This window comes from Brugia malayi (assembly GCF_000002995.4).
Source record: "Brugia malayi strain FR3 genome assembly, contig: Bm_v4_ChrX_scaffold_001, whole genome shotgun sequence".
NCBI classification, from domain to species: Eukaryota; Metazoa; Nematoda; class Chromadorea; order Rhabditida; family Onchocercidae; genus Brugia; species Brugia malayi.
This window is the reverse complement of record NW_025062479.1, coordinates 9,105,475-9,128,796: the sequence shown is the minus strand read 5'-3', so window position 1 is coordinate 9,128,796 and position 23,322 is coordinate 9,105,475. Positions and strand designations below refer to the sequence as shown.

General features: G+C 33.9%; 3 protein-coding genes across 7 annotated transcripts; 2 read left to right on the top strand and 1 right to left on the bottom strand.

Annotated features, from left to right (window-relative positions):
• Positions 1–549: 549 nt before the first annotated feature.
• Positions 550–4,560, top strand: Bm7142 (Uncharacterized protein; the record flags this gene model as incomplete). Its single annotated transcript, XM_001898740.2, has 12 exons — positions 550–574; positions 937–1,028; positions 1,163–1,279; positions 1,440–1,564; positions 1,742–1,877; positions 2,042–2,161; positions 2,252–2,522; positions 3,110–3,246; positions 3,502–3,654; positions 3,899–4,018; positions 4,151–4,237; positions 4,402–4,560. 12 exons carry the CDS (start codon positions 550–552, stop codon positions 4,558–4,560), a joined length of 1,542 nt encoding a protein of 513 aa, XP_001898775.2.
• A 1,984-nt stretch (positions 4,561–6,544) lies between these two features.
• Bma-daf-18 (Uncharacterized protein) lies at positions 6,545–11,791 on the bottom strand (the record flags this gene model as incomplete). 2 transcript variants are annotated; one of them, XM_001898742.2, is made up of 17 exons in its annotated part: positions 6,545–6,556; positions 6,718–6,807; positions 6,886–6,985; positions 7,292–7,491; positions 7,569–7,688; positions 7,763–7,884; positions 7,958–8,079; positions 8,254–8,353; positions 8,470–8,619; positions 8,839–8,953; positions 9,241–9,349; positions 9,463–9,655; positions 10,011–10,140; positions 10,232–10,402; positions 10,831–10,942; positions 11,028–11,157; positions 11,566–11,791. In XM_001898742.2, 17 exons carry the CDS (start codon positions 11,789–11,791, stop codon positions 6,545–6,547), a joined length of 2,202 nt encoding a protein of 733 aa, XP_001898777.2. The 2 variants fall into 2 exon arrangements, with proteins under 2 accessions (XP_001898777.2, XP_042930130.1); XM_043074196.1 differs by having other exon boundaries at positions 8,845–8,953.
• Positions 11,792–19,732: 7,941 nt separating this feature from the next.
• Positions 19,733–22,589, top strand: Bm5308 (Uncharacterized protein; the record flags this gene model as incomplete). Of its 4 annotated transcripts, none has more annotated exons than XM_043074193.1 (7): positions 19,733–19,759; positions 20,033–20,175; positions 20,247–20,455; positions 21,003–21,131; positions 21,243–21,454; positions 21,589–21,751; positions 22,450–22,589. In XM_043074193.1, 7 exons carry the CDS (start codon positions 19,733–19,735, stop codon positions 22,587–22,589), a joined length of 1,023 nt encoding a protein of 340 aa, XP_042930127.1. The 4 variants fall into 4 exon arrangements, with proteins under 4 accessions (XP_042930127.1, XP_001898778.1, XP_042930128.1 ...); XM_001898743.2 differs by having other exon boundaries at positions 20,949–21,131; XM_043074194.1 differs by lacking the exon at positions 19,733–19,759 and having other exon boundaries at positions 20,051–20,175.
• Positions 22,590–23,322: the final 733 nt, after the last annotated feature.

Here is a 23,322-nt window from a genome sequence, read left to right as displayed (position 1 = left end):
GTTTCATTCAATTCAATAAAAAATAATACATTTTATTGTCCTTATTGTATAACTTCTTTGAAAATACAGCACATCAGATGAAAAAATTTCTTAATCATTACAGATTAATTAGTTTGTTTCCAAATGGATTAATTATAGCGTAATCTACATTGATTATAACACGAATGCATAGTTAATTAATTGGTCATAGATAAGATAATGAACATTCAAAATACTAAAATGAATGGATCATCCTTATAATAAAGTAAGTTATAAGAGAATGTCTTTTTTTATTTGCATGATCCGAATCTATCTGATATCTGTTCATTAAAGTGACCAGAATAGCTCTCCTCACTTAACCAACACGGCTAAATGTTGGACTGTTTGAAAGGTGGAGCGATAATTCTCATTGTATTTGTGAAAGTTCCAATAATGTTGTCAGTTGTTAGGTTGCTATAGAACTATTTTGTTTTTGTTTTTGTTTTATCATTTCTAAATGTTGCTTCAATAATTCGACAACGAAACCAAATCTGTTGGTTTTTTAAAAGAATTATCTAGCACTTCTACAACATGAATCCATTGTGTTTACAGTTGGGTAAGTTAATTAAATTAAAGTTTCAAAGTTTCTTCCCAAATGAAATATTTGTTTAAAATATTTATGACAAACACTGCTGTGGAACTAAGCATCATGAGAAAATAGTTGTATTATAGCATATATCGTCCAGTTAATAATCCTTTTCGCATTCCTTCAACGTTTTTCTGTTGCGACCGACAATCTTAATGATGATTTGAACCTTATCTTATTCGATTTAGCAAGGAACATCGTATATGCTTTTATTTTATCCCAAATTAAATCATTTTTAATTACTTCTTTGTCAAAACTAATTTGTGATAATGTGAGATGTTTTGTGTTTTTTTTTTTTTTTTTTCTTTTTTGTGGAAATATGAAGTTTTCAGAAACAACTAGTTCCGAATCAGAAAATGTGAAACAGCCATGCTTGGCAGCACTCGGTTACCACTTTGATAATCAAGGTGTTATGAGAGATAAGGTTTTGCTTTGGTTGTTTTTGTAAGATAGAAATTGATAAGGAAAGAAATGAAAACTTGTTTGAGATTTATGAGTATTTGTTGTGGAAAGTTAGGGTTGCGGATTTGCAAATAAAAATTTCGTTCCTTGTTTCAGGATAAGAAAAGATATGAATTCGTTGATCAAGAAAGTTATGAAAAGATCGGTTTAGCCGTCACTGAAGAGATTTATCGAATAATGGAAAATCCGCCTTATAATATGGAAAGGCACTATGTATGCTTTTGTTTTTTGCTGCTTCCAAAGTGATTTTAAAAAAAATACATGCAAAGGAATTTTTATTCGGCTAAAGCGAATTCAGTATTATTTGTGATAGCAAAAGAATGTTAATGGCTATAAAACTTTATCAGTATAACTCGTTGCTGCTTTTTTATAGCTGGACGATACAAACAAGAAAAGAAGCGCATTCATATTTCTCAGCAAAGATTGGTATGAGAAAGAAAATCTTGTTGTACTTATACATGGCAGTGGTTCTGTTCGTGCAGGACAGTGGAGTAGAAAGTAAGTATTTGCATGATAACACTTCTAGATTCTATCATATTGCCACCAAGGAGTTTCTGCTGAAAGTGAATCATGATTTATACAACTTCCAAATGTTTTGAACAATTCTTTTTTATTTTTTTTACCCATTTCAAGAATTTTAGAATGAAAAAAATGTGTTTATTTGGTCTTTTTCAGACTTATAATGAATGAAAATTTAAATATGGGCTCACAGTTGCCATATTTGCGAATGTGTAAAAGGCGGAATTGGGGAGTGGTTGTGATGAACACTAATATGAACATAACTAACAACGATCCTATTGAATTACTGCCAGTTGGTTCTTTTCCTTTACTTTCAACAAATAATGTATCTGTGCTAGTAACAAACCAACTACCGCAGTTATTAACATTTCTTTGATAAATGGTCTGTCCAGAGAACAGTGGTAGCAATAATAACTTATGCGCTTGCATTATCATTTATTACAAAATTTATTGCAGGAAAGTAGGACGCCCCTAGAACATGGTATTACTGTGTGGAAAACATATGTCGCAAGGGCGAAAGCAAGTTCAATTGCAGTGGTTGCACATAGTGCAGGTGGCATTGTTGTCGCTGGCATTGTAAGATTTTATAAATCTTTCTGAATTCGTTTAAGAAATCAATGAATCATTCTCTTGCTGTTAAATCCTGTTACAACTGAATTTTAATAGATAGAAAATTACTGGTCAGAGGAATGGATGAAGAGACTTAAATGTGTATGTCTTACGGATGCTGTGTTTACGTTACCGTCTGTAAGTGCTATGGATTGGTTACCAGCAATACAAGACTGGCGAGCAACTCCGCAGACTGAAATTGGGCTTCAAATAGACAACAATACGATACATGGAAAGCATCCTTATGTAACTTATGTTAGTGCGGGAACTAATCAACATGAAGAAACTTCGGCCGTAGCAATTGAAGACATCTTCCGATTTATTGATAGTTACTTTGTATGAAGTTGTTTTATTATCATTTGAAATGTAAAAAAAGAATTTTCTTATAATAGTGTTCTTCATATGATGTATGAACCGGTATAGTTGATTTCTGGAGCCACTTGCGATATAAGGATGACGTATGTAATGCATGAGTAGTATTATTTCTTGAATGCTGTGTGTGCAATGTAGGAATAGTGTTGATTTTCTTGTGTTACTATTACATTTCCTTGTTTTATTTGGTTCGATTTTAACACATCAGCAGATTTTTTTCTCTCCATAAATAAATATAAAGAAGATGTCTGGCTAAAGAAAAAGAAAGAAGTGCATGCTATAGCATACTCACAATGAAAAATACCGGATGGAGGAATCTTAATCTGTTTGAATGTGCGAGGGTCTCTGGTCGTTTATCAACAACAAAAATAATCACCATTTCGAGGAACTGGATGAATTTAGGTCGGATTATTGACAAATGATAGTCGTTCGTCGTTGCAAAATAGTCATGGTGTTTGCCTTAAGACTTAGGAGCTGTTCAGAAGCTGTGATCACCAGTTAACGGGAGGCGACATTGATATACGTATAATGCACTTATTGCAGATGTTTTCAACATGTTAAAACCAGATGAACTCGTCACAGAGTGGATGCAGGCAGAGGGACTCCATTCTTACTTAGAAATAGGTGATTTAATTGAATTTCAACGAGCCGTTGGTAATATAAAACGACGCATATACACGGTACCTTTTTCATATTTTTAGTACTATGCGATTGATCTTTTTTTCATATTCACTGAGTTGGTTTAAGTGATCCATTAATTTATAAATCCCGCCCACATATTCTTCATATCCACTGCTATCCGACATTAGTAGTTTCAGTTCTTATTTTATTTTTTTACAGAAAGATTTTTGTATCTGTTCGAAAAAAAAAAACAAGTACTATGTGTTTGTTCAAATTTTAGAATTTTATGTTGTTGAATAATTCAAACATTTAAGCACTGGGGAGTATTCATCGGTTTTCACGATAAGAAAGCATACATTGCCCATACAGGGACAGATTTCGGTGATTTTGGTGACAACCTTATTAGCAGTTCTGTTGAATCCCTGGCAACTATTAGAACAAAGATGTCTTATAGTAGTCAAATACAGGTTATTTTGTTCAGTATTTTATAGCCTTTGAAACACTTTTCCACATGGAAAAAACTCGTACGCTTTCGGCTTATTGATGTCGAAGTGAGGAGTGAATGTAGGATGAATAGAAATTCATTATATGCAAAACATATTTTCATTGCTGAGATCCCGTTGGATATTTTATATGGAAGTTGAAATTGCAATTTAAACTCGATAAGATCAAGAAAAAAAGTTTAAATATTTATTCATTAATGTATTTCAGATTCGTCGTGACGAGTTAATAACTGTTGCTAACGGTGATAGCTGTCGGATAAATAATTCACTTGATAAGGAGAAAAAGCCCTTTCCACCGGCTGTTGTAGTTGATCGAGCTCTACTTATGGTAATGCTTTATTCGGTTAAGATTATTTTTGATTTATTTCCGTTGTAGTTACTAACGTATGTAGTAAAATGAATCATCCATTAGTTATTTAGTTAAACCATATAAATCATCAGTTCATATTAAACATTATAGCTTGGGAAGACTAACTATAATCTTCTGCTAAATAACTGCGAGCATTTTGCAAAGTACTGCAGATATGGTCTGAAGGAAAGCAAGCAGGTAACACTTCTGTCTTTCTAATTCTCAGTATTTTTCTGCATATTTATATGATTTTAATGTTTAATTTTTTTTATCCTAAGTTCGAACCTCTCTCCTTCCACTTTTGCCATACCATTGAGATAAGAGGACTTCCATTGTTTAGTTTTCACGCAGTAAATTTTTAGGCAACAGTTGCAAAAATCATAATTGTAATCTCGGCAACATATTGCATGACAGGCTCGCTAGCAGTTTCAGCAGTTGCGGGCACTCTCACTTACACTTTCAGTCGTTTGGGACGTGGCATTAAACACTTCGTCCCATTCTATCCGAATGTGTTGCTGTAACTGTCAAGAATGGGCAAAGAGGTGCATGTGCTTTGCGCGTAATTATGTCGACTTACGTATCTGATTCCGTTTTTTTGAAATCTGATTCCTTTTTCCTTTGTCACAGACTCCGATTCTTTTTTCCTCTGAATCCTTTTTCCTTTGTCATAGACTTTTGTTTGTAGTTTGTGGTATGCATGCTTCTAACAAAATCAGCATGTATACGGGTTGCAATCATGTGTATATGTTATGGACAAGCAGTAAATATTGATATATTTAAAAAGCATACATCCTTTCATAGTGGTGTTATCCGTACGCGAAAGTATTGTGCTTGTTCCAAGTTAGAATTAGTCCCCCACTCGAATTTTTTTCGAAGATTATACCATGAACTTTCTTGCATCTTTTTCTCCCCGTGCTCATCAGTTCCTTACGCATTACTGTCCAAACACATTGTTCATCGTTGCTTTAATAAGTTATACTACATGAATGGAATCCAAATATGGATAAGGAAGACTTCACAAAGTTTCTGGAAACAGATGGTACCCATAAAAAACATGCAAGCGGGAGCTGTGATAAAAAGATAAAGAACATATAACATGACTCGTAAAAAAGTGTCACAGAAAAAAACAGTGATTCCGTCCACTCAAACTAATGGAAACCAACTTTCTTTTATGGGAAATATAATCTTTATTTACAAAAATACTGGCTGCTTTAATGTTATTTTTGCTTACTGCAATACAGTTTGTAAAATGGCAGTACGGTAACACACACAGATATCAGTGCTGAACCATCCACTTCCTCTACAGGTGAAGCAACCTCATAAATGCGTGACAGTGGATCTCTTCAGCAGGTTTCCTGTTCTGCGTTAGTTTGCTTAGGAACAGTAAGAGACACCAAAAAGTAGATATCCAGAACTTCTTAAGTGACAGTACGCTATTTATCACGTAAACTGCGAGACAAAGTTAAACCAAGAACCAACATTGTAGATACCTTTTCCTAGCTACCTGCTTCACCTTTCCTACACTGTCTCCAGAAGATGGAATCCTGCTGGATTAGTAAACGAAGCGCAGCAAACAAACATTCCGGATAAACTGAGACTTGTAGTACTACTACTTTTCCAAATCTTGCGAAGAGACAAAGTACAGTTGTAGATACAGTTGATACAGTTGACAAAGTACAGTTGACAAAGACAAAGTACAGTTGTAGTGGAACGTCGATTGCAGCAATTCGGAATTATAATAAGCAAAACGGATGTCAACACCATGGAAAAAATTACTGGAACTAAGTTTAGGCTTGAAATTCACAGGAAGTAAGAATGATGTTAAAAAGCGTGACTAAACATAAGGGATATCACAACTGCAGCGGAATTCTGTATCGGAAAAACAGAAAAGCTTGAGAAATAAAAGTACAAGAAATATTGGCTAACCAGAAAATGAGAACAAAGATGCACAACTGACCTACTGATTAGGGGTCCACATGAAAAAGGCTATAAAAAAACATGATGATTAGTTCGGTTCACGCTGATGACTAGACAAAGTGGATTTAAACTGTCAGTACACTAGCGCGTTATAACATACAACAAAGAGAAAATCTGATCTGAAGCAATTATCATACATTAAAGAATTCTACAAAGAAAATTAAATGAAATCCGGCTAGTAAGCTCTTCCCAGATATAAAACAACGGAACAACAATGTAAAAAAACTGGGTTACAAATGCAGGCAAAATATTGCCTTAATGAACTGTGTGAAGTAAACTGTTGCAAAATCAATTTTGTAACTCATAAAGCTAAACTTGTGATTATTATTATATTATTACACTATTAGAACATATAAAAATATAACAGGCAAACAAACATCATAATATGATGCCTTATAACACTCACAATCTTAAGCTCGACAAACACGTATTTTGCCTGAGAATCATTTCTTCGTCCTTTTCTTATTGAGAGGGTAATTCATAATTTCTTTTCAAGATGGTAAATCGTTAGATGAAATAAAAGTACTTTCAATCTTCACTCTGCAAGCAAAATATTTTAAAAGCCAGTAAAAAATAAGCTAATTTTAAATGAAACAAAAGGTGTCTCTTCTAGACCATACTAACACAAACAACATTGCAATGAGAACAGGGAAAATGAAACCAGAAGCTAAAGCCTACAAATTACTAAATCGAAAACGGACCTCGGATGACTCTTCCAGCCATTCTCGATCTTGTGTTGCTATAAAATCTTCTTCTGCATACTTAGTATCTTCATTTTGAATCTGTTTTTTCTGCAAGCCAAAAAAATCACCAAAGAGATACAAGTCCGCAAACACTCATCCATTACTTCATTACTCTTCTAAGCTTACCATCGTAGCTTCTTCATCCAAAGAATCATTATCAGCGTGATTTATTAGACCAGTCTCCCATAAACCCGAAGATGGAGAATCAGCTTTTCTGGGCATACACCTATAAAGGGATTACATAAGGCACACCTTCATTTGGGTCATCCCAACCTGTCCAACTGAAGCTTCGCTATAGAAAACGCAATCAACTAAATATTAGCTTCAAAAATGCTTTTGCCTTAAGCTTTTAATCTCCCTGTAATATTCATAGGGGCATGGGAAAATTACACAAAACGAATTAAAATGACATCAATACTGAAGTCCCGATACCAAAAATGAAAAAATAGTCGAATCTGAAACAACTGCAATCAAATAATATTCGACCAAAAAGAACTATTCACTCTAACTACAAAACAAATATCAAATATACCTATAATTCGCCGGAGGATGAACTGATTTAGAATCTGCTCGCTGTCTGAAGAAGTATTTACGCAAATTAGCATTCTGTAAGCGTGGGTCACATCGCCAAGGTTGGTCAGATATAGCATCTGCTGAATAAGAACTTGATGAATGTGATGATGTGCTGTCAGAAAGGCTTTCAAATCTGGATTGTCCACTTTTTTTCCGCATCTGTAATGTTAATATTTTTTTAGGAGAAACTAATTAAATATTAAAATACTTCGTGGATAAAAATTAAGAGAAGTTACCTCCTCCGTTCTAGATGCATCAATTTTTGCTTGTGCTGCATACATATTTTCGATACATTTCTTTGCTAGTTCGACATCGTCCTTGTTATCAACATCAATGCACCTCACCACCACATATATCTAAACAAATCATGAGCAAAGGACTAACAACTAAACAATTAGCCAAAAATTACAAAAATAACTGAATGTCTTACTTTCAAGCCCTTATTTACTTTATCATGCTTGAAAGCTCGGTCTACTTCCAGAACGCTGAATGTTAGGACATGTTCGTAGGGTCGACGCATCAAACACATGGGACCTCCACAGTCTAGCCTGACTGAAAGTAGAATATTATTTTTACTTGAAAAACGAAGCTTTTTACATTTTTATGCCGGAATAATTAAAATAACCTTCAGGACTTCGAGGGATAGCAGTGCCGGATGGAACTGATTGAAGATGCTTCTTATACTTACCGCCGGCCAAATGCTTTGTGTGTGCATCTCGTAACATTGCCATGATTTCTTTTCGTGGACTAAATGTCAAATATCCTGCATTAAAAGTATTAAAGTATCTTTTTTCACTTCCTAGTCTCTTCATATTTTCTTAATCATTTTTTTAATTCAAAGTACCAGTGATGCCTGCTATATATTACCAACATATTACCTGCTGCCTTTTAATTTGAAAAAAAAAAAAATGTAAAACTAACGGCTGCCGTCCAAGCTGTTCAGGATATATTAGAGGCAAACATCGATAAGGGCAATGTTTTTCAAGTCCCGGAGGAGAATCAATATTGCACTCATGCGATACTGCAAATTTTTTAACCATTAATCCATTTTTTGCTCAAGAAAAGTATTAAAGAAAAATGATTACATATGATAAAAACCCGGCTAACATTACTGTCCACAAAAATAGTCGATATTACCTGATCCTTCGTTTTTCATATGGGATTTTTTCTCATACCGTTTCCTTCTATTACTACGACTACCATCAGAAAACCAAGTATTTTTAAGAATGCCATTTGCTGTTTCGCAAGATCGAGAATCGATAGGCGGCCATGGACTGGATATCGTTGCTTCAATGCAAGTTTTATTAAATACTGCACAATAAGCAATACGGGCTCTTCATATTCGGTTAGAATGAGTGCTCATCGATTTTTCAATTTTAGCTAAATCCCAGTTAATTAGAAGAAGTTGCTTGAACTCAGATATATTGAGACCTATAAATATGTTTCATTTAAAAAATACAAAAAGTTTGAAAAAGAAAAATAGAGGCAAAATTTCAAACTGCTTACTTGTACCTTTTGGATAAGGATACGCCTCGTCACCATGTACATAGACCCCACCACAATATCCAGGACAAGTAAACATTGTATTGAACCAAACATGCCCTAGCTTCTCTCGATCTTTCTGTAAATATGATACATTATCAGAACAAACAAATTTATCAGTTGCATTTTCCATTAAAGCCCGGGTTCTCTTTTACACCAAAAAGATATAAAAATTCTCTTCGAGATGAAATCTCACAGTCTACGTGTCTTAATGAATCCCTTAAAGCTTCAAAATTTATAAGGCAGTTACTATTACCGACATTTTCTAGGAAATTAACATACATTAAATTTCTTCGACAAGTAGCTATGAACTGAATATCGTTGCTTAAATGCAAATTTTATTAACGATATAAAAATATGCCTTACCAAAGTCCATCCCAGACCTTTAAACCACTTCTTCGCATAAAAATCAATTCGAACGTCACCTTCCATGAATACTCTTTGCGTCGCTGGAACACTCCATCCATAACATCGCCTATCAACCAATAAATTATTTTATAAAACTTTTTATTTGAAAAGAAACTTTTCTTAGGTTAATTTCTTAGGTTAATTTTCTTAGGTTAATAGAAAAGCTGGAAATTAATATACCTTGAAATGCAGTCTTTGCCCGGTTGTGGGTCATAAGGATTGAACTGATCTTCCCCTACAGAGCATGGATACCGCCCCCACAGTGCCTCCTCTTCATCAAAATCCCGACCACTTAATCGAAGGGGTCCAGGAATAAACACATCTATATCGCCATTAGCAACTCGCAACCGATATGCTCCATCAAGTAAGATACCTGAAAGGAAAGACCTTGATAAGAAAGATTAACTAATTTGAAAAAAGAAACACGCTTTTATAAAATTTTAAAGGACAAAGCCATCACGTGGAATTTTCAATTTAAAACATGAAATCCTATTATCTAGAATTTCCTCCACCACTATATCCACTTATTCACCACTGATGATGAAAAAGTCAAAACAGAAAATAATATGCGTTAATGAAATATAGCAATAATAAGCATGATAATGATGATGACACTTTGTTTTTCTTTTCTCCGTAAAAACACTTATTCAAAATTTATGAAAAAGTTCCATATGACAGAATAAAAACATAATTAAAGCAAAAGACGAAAGAAAACTCAAAATACAAACCATTCAATCTGGGAGGACGTTCAAAGTATACACCAATAAGTTCACAACGAAGCGGCATATAATTGAGATTGCGTTTCCTTAAATGTGAAAAATAATAAACGTAACGTCGCTGAGATGGTATGGTTACACCCTGAAATAGTGTTACTTATGGCAACATAAACACAAGAGAGTAATCTGTATACATTTTTACATGAACTTCTGCAGCAAGCATCTCAACTTACTTTATTATTAACAGTCCTTACAATACTATAGTAATCCATATTTTGTCTTGGTGAATAATAAAAATTTATATACACGAGATAAGCACAAATCATTACACCCGTACGTCCTTTACCCGCTTTGCAGTGTACAGCAACAACATTCTGCTCATCAGCAGCCAAATAGTCATGCACCTACAATGAAGAACAACATTTTGGAAAAACAATTAGTAAAGTCAGATGTCCATCCACTCACAGTCTTTTCTTGAATGAATTGTAAATGTGAGAGGAAAAAAGTCAACTATTCCTCATTTCTTATCAACTGCTACTTCCGACAAATAAAAAAAAATGTGTTCGGGATGAATGAACACATTTTATCTGGTGCTTAAAGCAAAAAGGAGAAGCTGCTAGTCCAAAACCACTTAGTCACCTAGAAAGGTCAATCCACTAAAGTTATTGAATTTGCTTTATGCTTATTAAAAAAGATATCAGAGATGATGTTTTCAGAAAGATCAGTATTTATGCATCACGGAGCAAGAGTACAAAATTAAATGGAATTCACTAAGTTGATTTCATTCTACAAAAAGCAGAAACATTATATTATAGTTACCACAAAAACTTACAGCACGACAAAAAGGTGCCATCAATTCCAGCCTTGGTGGATGATGGTCATCCATCTCAAAGGTCATGACGCGATTGTGGAAATAACTCGGGTCGTATGCATGTCGCCCACGGCTAAAACATTCAAGGATTTATAAAGCGAATTTTATTACGAACTATTTTTTTAGTTTATCGAAAGTAAAAATATGACATTACTCACAGATTGAAAACCATGTAGTGATCAGCATGATAACGTTCTAAAAACGCAACTGTTGCTTCCATGCTATTCCGGTAAATTTTTTCTTGATCTATAGCTGGAAAGCCCATTGCAATGATCCGGTCAGTGATGTCTACAAAAATATTCCTACTGTCATTTAGTATAAAATACAACGATATAACTCTCAAGTCAAAAAACAATTTTTATCCTACGTTCTCTGACTAGCAGCTAGGTGATTGCTTTTTCAGTGCATAAAATGAAAATCATATCACGCAAGCTAAATTCTTTCATACCAGTATAATTTTAAAATGCAGGGAAAAGAGAGGGGATACATGATGGATATCAAAGACGATTTTCCACCAGAAAAAATCCAAACTTAACAATAATTCCCTAAACCACATTTACGTGATGCCATTTTCGTCCAAGCTGCGACTAGTAAGAACTGGTTCCAGTTTGAAAATAATACAAAAGAGAAAAAACTAATCAGTTCCATGTTCGTGACAAAAAGATCTAAATCGAAGTTATGGAAATATAAGCCTACATGTAAGATCTAGATCGAAGTTATCCTTTTTGTAACGCCTCCTGTTTTGACTGACCAAATTCCTCCACGGATTGCAAATCACATCGGACGTTTTGGATGTTACACAAAGAACGTTAGAAAGAGAAGATGCTAATGGTGGCGTTCCCGTTTCCGGCATCGTTAAAAAAGCAGCAGAACCTGCAGAGGTCGATGCGATAGCCATGGGTTCCGTTATCGCCGCTGCCATCCTATGCGAAGAATCATTTGATCTATCCTAAATTATCGAGATCACTTTGAAACAAACTAAGTTTGCTGGTTTATCAAATTCTCTGAACATAGAAAATGAGTAAAAAAGAATAAGAAATGCGACACTTAGAAAGTTGAGAAATAATGACAAGACGTTACCAACCGTTACAATCAGTGACAAGCTACCTCCTATTGGTTAGAAATTAAGGAGATCTAATTGTCGTGAAAATATAACCACTGCTGCTAATAATCAAGATTTATAACAGGAGCTCGTTAAATTCTAATCATCCAGAAATAATCCTGGTATTCACTCCACTGAAACAGAAAAACTTCAATAACTAAATTAATATAACAAGTAAAACATTCACTGTTACGCCAAACAATCTCCAATCGATCTCAAGAAAACCCTGAAGATAAGCGGTAAACGGAGGTTAGAATGTGATGATGGGAAGCAACTGGAACATCACTACCTCAATATTATCTCATTATATTCATCAGACTCTAAATTAATACGTCCAGCTACTACCTAAATAGAAGTATAAGGGTGGGTGTTGCAGACGACCAACCAAATACGACATAAAACCGCCTTCACTACCCATGACAATTTTTTCTAACGATCCATCGCAAGGTAATTCTTGGTACGGCGAAACATGAAATATGCCCATCAACACTTTTATATTCTTTGTGTAAGCTTAACCATTTGTTGTCTTATTATTCTTTTCAACCTGAACCATATGCTTTTTTTATATAACACAATAAAAAAAAAAAAAGAGCTCTACTTCATACATCATCTAGAGAACTACAAATTCCCAACTGTTTCACAAGTTATAAAATTTAATTAGGAAGATTAAAATAAAAATTAAAGAAAAATTCTCCAAGTGTCTACGACGCACACAAACTTAAGAATCGCCATTAGAAAGACATGCTCGAAAATCCATATATTTAAATGAGTGACTTTTGCTAAAAGCGTCTAGTCATCTTGCTGCTATTTAAAGAGCAAAATAACGCTTCATAGCCATGTGAGATGACAAGACTGTGAAATGTAGAAAGGGGAGGAACTGTCTGTAATAAAAAACTTCACTTCTCTACTACAAGTTCGTTTTTATGTAATTTTCCCTAGTGAATGACAGAAATATTCAACAGCATAGTACCAACACTTTTTAACATAATCTTCTCGCTTAGTTCCTGATCCTGATCCACTTCTGTATGTCAAACATGACACGATACTTTATGTTCCTTTTCATTCATTAACAGATTGATATAAAGCCGCAACGCATTAGGAGAAAACAATGAATTCACAAACTGCATTCATCCGTAGAATAAGGAAGGAAATAGCACAAGTAGCAAGAGGGAAAATAGGAGCCACAACCAGGTTTTGAAAGAAGAAAAAATGAATTCCTCAACTATCCTCTCCATTTTGCTTAGCTTTTCAGCACATTTAATTGCTACCACTTCTTTGTTATTACATATGTGTTCGTCCATGATTTGCCCTCTCTCTTTCACTCTTCCTCCTCCTTCCACCTGTTTTCACTCGATTCACCTTATAACAGACATGATTTCAAAAACCATTAAATTTAAAACCTTTTTCGTAATGTTTGAAGAACCAAGAAGTACGAATAAATGATTCGCGAAACATATGTAGCGTGCAAATGGACTTTAAACGAAGCGCATCATTCTAAAAAAGAAAAAGTGGATGGCTGTGAATGTAGAGAGAGTAAGAATAGAAGCTAACTTGTCTTCGTACATACACTTAACATTTCATAGCAAAATCTGGCCAAGGAATGGATAATTATAATTCGGAAATAATCCAAAAATGCAATTTTATTGCGCAGCTTATTGATCTATTTCCCTCCTTCTACATTTTGTTAAATTTCTTGATTTATGACATAGTTTGTCAAGAACCAATTTGTGTAACTGGAATTGTATTCTGATTAATAATCACTGCTTAGTTAGCGGTCAATGAGGAAAGATCAAGGATAATCGGGTAGCAGCATGAAAGTGATGGGTGATGAGTTTTCCTTTAGTTGCTTAGTTGCACCTCTAGTTACCAAGCTGTTTACATATAATGCTCCCAATTAATAAACCAACAATTCAACATCTTACACAACATCACATTCTTGACAGGTAATCTGGCCATCTCTGTTTTCTACTATAAGTAATTTTTTGCTATATTTATGTATAAAACGCAGTATGACATCTGGTAACAGATGAATCATAGTAGAGGCAAAATTTGCTAAAAACTAGTATTTCTTGAAGCATTTAAGAATTTTTTTTTTTTAAGAAATTTTTTTCGTTTTTGTAGCACTTAGTACATCATCCTAGCAACATCAGAAAATGTGCTGCACTGAATAAGATAATAAGACTAATAATAATTAGTACACTACCGCCTTACGATATTATTTCTTTTTCCTTCATAAAAGATATGATAAAAACTTATGTGTGAAAGAATCTGAGTTCTACTCAAGTAATGAATTGAACTCAAGAATACGAAGATTTAAGAGGAATCTAGAACAGAGAAATGGTACTCTGCAAATGGCGTTAAGGCCATAATTGAAAATTCCCATGAGGATAACCACAGGGAGGCGGAGTCTAACACTACTTCCGTTACAGGAAGTGCCATCATAATTCGAGGATTACAATATTGAAGGTGGAGATTTCAAAATCGAATATGCTATTTATATGACTCTTTTGCACTAGTATCTTTTATATGCTTCTCATAAACTCTGAAGCCATAAAGGCTTCTCAAAAATACCGTATCGATATTCTCACGGATGCTCCATGGATTTCACAAGACGAAGAGACAAATTAAATCAAATCATGTCAATGGTTATCCGATCCCTGATTCGTTCATGTCTTATGTCCATAAAACATCTGTACTTCAGATTTCGTTCCTTCATGGACCGTACGGAATACAAATGAGTTTCAGTTTCTTCCAATTTATTGATATACCCTTCCCTGCCCTATTAATTATCATTCTGTCTAAAACAAGTTATCTCAAAATACTATCAAAGACAGTATTCCTACGAGCAAGGTATAAAAAAGCGATATCACTTACACTGGAAAAACTACCCACCACGATATCATAAGATACGCACGGAGGAACTTCATGTTCAACGCAAGATATCCTCAAGAATTTACCACGGCACGTTTGGTTTTCATTTACTTACACTGAAAAAATATCGCTCATCACTGTAGTTTTCCCCTCAGAAAAAAACAATTTGATAAATAATAGTTAAAAACCCCACGACAAAATACGACAGATGCACAAGGGATATTTCAGTGTGGTTTAAAACTTATGATTTAATGACTTTGACAAACAAAGGTTTCCTATCAAATGTCATCTTCCAAAGGGGTATACTAGCAATAAATGCTGTATGCGAATAATCAATAATGTACAACGTGATATAGACATATGGATTAGCAATCCCTGACTGTAACTAAATCAGTGAAAAAGGATAAACGTATGAAACAAACGCATCTACTTAACAGAATGCATTAGTATCATCGGTACGAAAAGTGAGTGGTATGGAAATTACCGTAACTTTGGATAGCTTAAAAACCTTTTCGACAAAGAGTGAGTGAAGTATAGCAAAAGAGTAAATACATATATGTTTGAAAAAGCACAATGATGAAGAAAGAACCTGCAGTATTCACAGTCTGGAATAAAAATTTGAGAAATAAAAAACAGTATCAGTCCATCTGTATGACAACACAAGATGAATGTATAAAACGGTAGTTTGAAACATTACTATAGCTGCTTTCTCACATTTGTTCTCACATCCACCCCACGAAAAAAGGTTAAATTATGGATAAGCCTATCAGTTTTAACAATTATGAAAGTCCGAGATGCAATATTACTACCAAAATTGCAGTAAAGGCAGATTAAATAACTAAGGGTATAAAATGTAGAAGTGACGGATCACAGAAAACTATTTCAGTTTGTAAAAGATATAAAACAGCAACATACTTGAATAAAAAGAAAAATCAGGAGGAAATCCTACGGTCACATAGAATAACACTTAAAATTATTTTATATTAGTTTATACGCTTTAGACAACTTCAATATTAACAAAACAAATTACTACTACAAAAAATCGACAGAACTATTTTAAAAAACTGATCCATAAGTTGCAAACAAGGGTCGCATTCCGTCAACAGTACACAAACAAAATGTTATCATTAATTAGAAATGTTTTTACTCCAATTTTTGATGCAAATATGGGTTAGACTTCTATAATAGTTCGACGTAAACACAGACTGTATGAATTCCACACCTCAAGAAAAAATTTTCTAAACGTTTGCTCCAAAACATTTCAATATATACGACAAAAAAGGTTTTTTCATGCTGCGAAATATTTTGCAAAACTGACTGCATTTCAATCGTTTTGCGATGAATCTTTTTTCTGCAAATTCTCTATTTGTCTATAAGGAAACGAAACAAAATCTCTTACCATCCTGGAACGAATACCGCAATGAAACAGGAAACGAGCCTTAATACTCCTCACTAATTTAACTACACCACCTACTGTATTGTAAAACAAAATTAGGTATCGGCTTACAACACTCTAAATCATTTCAGTGAATTTTACGGGATGGTCATTTAAAAAAACCATTCGATTACTACTCCATATTTCAATAACGATTTATAAAGCGAATACCAGAGATGAGGATGTACTGAAGAAACATCATTTCAATGTTTACTGCAATCATTTCTAGCAAACACGATAAGTTTCTTCTACTTCATATGATTTTACTTGATTTACAATCAATTCTGATGCAGTCATTTCTGTAGTTGAGAAAAAACATTATCCAATAATACATGATAACTTAAACGTTTATTAATCGAACGATACAATATTTTTTTGAACATCTGCTCAAATCTGTAACTTCAGCATTTCAAAACTTCTCAGTTATAGTATTAAAAAGAAAGAATCCTTGCAACCTAAACATAGGACTATGAGCGGAATCATTTTGCAAAGAGAAATGAAGCTTTTAAAAGTTCTAAATAACAAGGTATAAAACACATTTTATGGGAAGCAGACGTGGAATAAGACAGGCTAGGTCACTGCTCGGAGAAAATCAATAATGGTGCAGGCTACTGTTAACAGCAAGAGAGTAAAGTCCAGCCTTAGCCAATGACGTCATTCAAAGATTAGAAATCACTGTAAGTGACAGATGTCCAAAAATTTTAATCCAAGAAATAACTTACTAATACTCAAGTAAAAAGTATTACATGGTCCATTAAGTCGACAAACTTTTCCCCAGCATATAATAACATCGCGAAGAAAATCCACATAATTCGCTTAACTCTAGTATGCTTTGTACAGAGGAATATTTGATGAAGCTGATATCTGTATGTGATTCTGATTTTATCTTTTTCCTTTCCATACAGTTGCTCTGAGCTTAAATGTTGCGATTAAATGGTCATGATTATTTCACAAGAACCATAACCGGGATTTTTTCGAAACAGACAAAATATAACTGTCGAACACTCACCGTCCTTTAACTGCACCATTATTTAAGGACACAAATTTACTTATGTAAACTTACTTCAGGATTAATAGCTGCATAAATACAAGCTTCCAGGTGCGCTTATATCTCAAAAGGATATGGATTACAGAGAACAATTAATAAGCCAAAAAGTGAAAATCGGCTGAACCAAACTAAATAAAAAAGTATTAGTCAAAAAAAAAAAAACTATAAAACACAAAAGTAATAAATGGGTATAAATTCAACGGTTTTCTGGCTTCACTACAAGCATGTGCTATTTCTAATGCCGAAACATCAATATGCTTTGATCAACGAGCACTCCGAACATAATATGACCATTGTTAATTCGAAAGCGATTTATACCACATTTTGTAGACAACCTTATTTAACTAGAATATATTCCACCTTTCTTCAAAAAAAAAATCGAACGAGTTTTTGTTTTTTGCACAAAAAGTTTTTGCACAGGAAAACTCATCTAAAATTCTTACTGGCCGAGACTATGAGAACTGTTCCACAGAATATAAAGTACAAATTTGCCAGTAAACAAAATGCTGCAATATGAGGCTCTAAGTTTGAATATCTAGAACATTGCAATTAAAAAAAATGTCGACTCTATAAGATGGAGACACTTATGCTTACAACTAACCTCATCCTTGCTCAACCAAAAACCGATGAGGATAAAATACAACGATGCACGAACAGATATTTGAAATGACAGCAGTTTTAAATAGCGAAATATTCTTAAAAGTTTTAAAGTTCAAATGAAACTAATATTAATGAATGACAAAATAATTTAAATGTTGATATTTTATCAACTGCACCAGTCATTCACAACAATCTTCTGCATCAGCTAAAAGATACAAGTCCAAAGAAATATTTGAAGTATACAGTACACGCATCAAACGAAATGAATTCCAAGTAGGCTCTATTTAATAAACTCAATTCAAAAATTCTGTATAATTCAATAAAACTTGTCAACAGCACTCAGAAAATAACAACTACGAATGTTAGCAACTTATTCACTTTTTTACTTACAAAATGACACATTCAATAAAGCACTGCTATTATGAATTACCGGATGTAACACATCCATTTCGAAGCGATATTTCTTTGTAAATGAATCAAACAAACAGCGCTGGAAATTTATTTTCGAGGCGTACAATGTCAAGGCATAAATAGGAAGGTGTTTCTCTTATTCATTTGAAAAAAAAAAAGTTACTGAGAAGCCTGGTAGTGATCATTAAAGGATTCTACACTGCACTACAAGTGTTACTATCAGTAGGTGACATATTGGTTACTACATTACTTAAAACAAAATATTTGTCCTACCGGAGTGCTTCACTCAACAAAACAGAAGGAGAATAACAAGGCAGGCTTAAATGAAATAGAAAAACATAGAAAAATGTAGATGTATCAACAAACGTAAACAAAGTTCAGAAAGAAAAAAACCGAATTTTGTAGCTAATCAAATGAAATCGCAGCATGCCAATGCTATTATTTCACAGTAGGAAATTAGTTAACCATTAACTGCTCTAACATCACAGCAATGTCTATGAATCCTTCCATTAGATCCACTGGAAATGCGAAATGCTTCAGAAATCATAGTAGAGAAACAACCGCCGGTACAACTTAAACTGCTCGAACATAACCACAAAATAAACACTCCTCACTCTCCACTTTACAAACTCCTCAACTCAAGGTAGCAACTTATCTGAACTGAACCATCGATTCCTTGAAACCAATTCTTGAAAACAAGAGAGTGGCATAGTCATTGCATATGTCACTGACTAAGGAAACAATATGCAAACATTTGTACCACACCGTTCCAGAGTTTCTAGTATCTTAAATTAAGGAGTTACTAGTTCCCACACCTTTATGGATGTTTCTTTGAGCTTTTTTTCCGATTTATTTTAGAATTCCGAAATCAGTTTTCTTCCTGGGAAAGTTGCAGTTCCTTCCTAAGCAATTTTGTCGTCTGAAAATATGTTTTTGCAATCTGAAAAGTTGTGTTTTTTTCTGAAGGAACGATATCGATTCATCCAGGCCATGCTTGTCTGTTTCGTTGTCTTTTAAAGCATTTATTCAGCAGTTTGGCATTTTCCATCGCGGAAGGGCTACCGTATTCCTTACCAGCTTTTGACTTTATTTCACTGCTCTTCAGACCTTTGCAGATTCGTAAGAAAGGTTGCATTAATGACATATGAACTGGTTTGTAGAAATTTTCGAAAAAATAGCAGCAACAATAAGGCAAGCCACCAGCAAATTTATGTGATTTGTTTACTGTACTAATAGTGCTTCTCTTCCTGCCCTCCTGTTATGATGCAGTTTGTCGTTGTTTCTCTTGTTTATTTATATTCTATCTATGTTCTTTTCAGTCCTTTCTCCTCATTTATCATTCTAAACAGCCTGTACTTGTTGAAATTGTCACTTTAACTTCATCTTTCCTTGCATAATGGAAGGTTTTTCGGAACGTCTCTTGGTAAGTGTCATTTGATATTTTCTTTACTGTCACTGCTCATTCTCTTCCTGAATTCGTGTTATACCATATTATGATCAATACCAGTAGTGCATTAGAGTGATATCCTTGTACAAATGGAATTTATACAGCGATAAATTACTGAAACTGAGAAAATAAATCTGCGACCCACAATTTTCTTCAGTAGAATCGCTTATGTGGGTATGAAGATGCAAAGATTGGAAGATCTTGTTGACTTTTCAGTCATATCAAAAATAAAAAAATAAGTTATTACAGGAAATACTAAATGATGGGATGCTCTCTATTGGACTTGTCATGGGTCATAAGCTTCAACTGTTCGATACCCTTGCTGCTGTATCATCGGAGAATGAACCAGCCACTTGTACAATGGTAGCTGAAAAAGCCGATATGAAGGAACGGTAATATCGCATTGCAAACTTCCAATGTACACTAATTTACATATTTGAAATTCGGAAATGGAAAATTTTAGTTATGTACGCGAATGGTTATGTCTCATGGTCTGTGGTAAGATTATAGAGGTGGATGAGAGTGGCGAAAAATTTTGGATCAGAGAGGAACGCATTGGAGATCTCTGTGGTGATGAACCGAATACATTGCTTGCCATCCAGCAATCTGTTCTTATATTTGCCAAGGCATACCCTGCTGTCATCGAGCTCTTCAAGAAAGATGTGCCACTAGGTATGTTAAATAGTTTGTTTCATTGAAGGATTTGGTCCTTCTAAACATTATTCTGGACGCATATTTACGTTGCATGCCTAATTTGATTGTCGTAAATAAATGCCCCTCACATTTTATTTTTTTTATTTTTTTTTTAATGCAAAATCATAATTGCGTCAATGCTTTGCTGACGTTATCGCTTTTTCCACTTTCCTGCCTCTTGATGCTATTTAAGTGCAAACACATCTGACACTGATTCCCAATTTATTGTAATTGTTATTTTGCGCCAAGCTCTCGTCCCTCTTTTTTCCTTATCACTATTATTATTTAAAGAGATTTTTTATTATTTGAAAGGAATTTCAAATAGAAAATTGAGTATTGGTAGCTCTGCATTTTTTACACATATTTTCCAGATCTTAATTTATAACATTTGATAAAATCCAGTAACTCATAAAATTTGCGAGTGAACTACTTTGCTATTGCACTCTACTGTATTAATTGAAAATATTTTCAGGGATAGACAATAAAATGTTTGATGAATTTGATAAAACGATGGCATCAGTTTCAGAAGCTGCAGATAAAAAAAATATTATTAGCAAATTTGTACCTGTGACAGGGATGCAGAACAAGTTGGAAGAAGGTGGAATTCATGTTCTCCATGTAGGTTGTGGTCGAGGAATGCATATTGCAGAATTAGGTACATTTTTCCATCTCCAGAATCAACAGTGCTGTGAAGACCATATGCTTAATCTATTCGTGATACGTTGTTATTTCCTAACGTTAGGAACTAACTGCTAATAGTTCTTAGGGAGTCATTACCCAAAATGCTTTTTCACTGGAATTGATACGTCACTCGAAGCTGTTATTGGAGCAAACAAGAAAAGAGATGAAGCTAATGCTGGCCTCGATAATGTATCGTACATGCAAATAAATAGTCAGATGATGAAGAATGAGTGGACGGAGAAGTTTGATTGGGTGATGATGTTCGGCGCTTGCCATAACCAAATGAGACCTGATCGCGTAAGATCATTTTCTTTCATTTTGCTGACATTTCTTTTTAACAACAGTTTATACGTATGGATAGATTCTTAAATAAAGTATAAAGGTTCATCGACAAATAGAAGAAAGAGAACTTATTCTATTCCATGATTCAGTGCTTGAAAGAGATATATCGAGTTCTGAAACCAAATGGTTTATTTTCGATGTTTGAAACTAATGGTACAAGCAATGTTTATAAAGATAAAGAAATAAATACATCCATATATATGTATGGCATGTCACTTTCACATTTCCTTCCTGTCGGAATTAATTCTGAAGGTAAAAATTATTCATTCACTCTGTAAATTATGGTGATGTTAAGTGCGCAAACCGAATAATTTATTTTTTATAATTGAGAACTTTTTTGTCGAATGCCGTACATTTCGTCTTGGATTAAAGATAAGGATTTCTTATGTGAAACCAAACAGTGTAGAATATCAAGACGTAGCAACTTCTCTTAAATCATTCATTATGTTTATCGAACCTTGAAAGGGATTAAGCAGTGATCTTTTGTTTCCGAGCATTTTTTAAAACTTCCGCACAAGAAAACAACAAATTTATTTAATGCTACAGTTTTCAAGTTCAATTTCATTCATTGGAAAACTTTTTCCGGATTGCTTTGAAGTATCTCAGTTCGTATTACTTTGCCCCTTTTTTCTGCTGTATATGTTCAATATCGAAAAAGCGAAAGTTGACTTTATAGTTTTAGGATGTTGGGTAACTTTCATATATATATATATATATATATATATATATATTAAATGAGTCTCAGTTGAATTGTCGAGAATTTTACATCATCCCGGGAAGTGGAAATGCCTATTTTGAAATTATACTCGATTTCATTTGCCGCAGTGAAATGCAAAATTTCCAGCAGTGAAGAAACACTCTGAAGCGTCAAGTCGGAATTATTTAGTTGTTGGATAGCTTATTTTCGTATTTTTTGCATCCACTCAAGTTTATTTCATTACTGTTTTCAGATGCAGTGGGACTCGATACTATGTGGGGACGTGAAAAAGCTAAACAGCTACTTGGTGATGCTGGCTTTGAAAAAGTTGAAATCCATCCGAATCCGTTTTCGGAATTCCGCGCAGACATTCTCTACTTATGCCGCAAATAAATATACTTTTTTATCTTTGTTCAATAAAAAATTAATTTCTAAGCTTTTCGAATAACACTCCACATTTCAACAACAACAGGTACTACGATTTCTCAGGTATTCAGTTTAAGCATGCTTTATTCACGGAGTAAAATTTCATCTGTTGTTAAACCTCAGCAATGGATATAGATAAAGTACAATGATTAAAAAAGGTACTCTGCTAAATCAACAGGAGGTGTTTGTCTTATATTATTAACAATGAGAAATTTTGTACGTAAGAGATGAGGAAAAAGAAAAGATATTCTGTTTGAGTTCTCCCAAATTATTTGATTGCTTCTGTATTTGACAATTCAAATTGGAAGGATTGGAAGTTCTGTTACATCATAAAATGTGGTCTTCCTTCCTCAGCTTTGAACAGTTATAGTTTGTAACCATTACCAAGTTAGTGGAACAATGAGGATATGTTAAATGAACAAAAACGGTGGAAATGTTGTAATCGGAAGATATGTGTTGCAAATCAAGTTTATAGATGCGGTGCAGCATGAAAAATGATGTGTAAAGGTTTGATCAAAGCGAAAATGATGAAATGAATCGAGTCTCTGCCTGAATATATTTTACTCGAAAATGTCCTTCAATCAAACTATTATTTCAGCGTTAAAAGGCGGAGCAATCTCTGAATTGTCTGACATGCATAGTTAGTTGACCGATAGAAATGGTTATATATTTTATTTTATTTATTTAAATGTTTATTTAT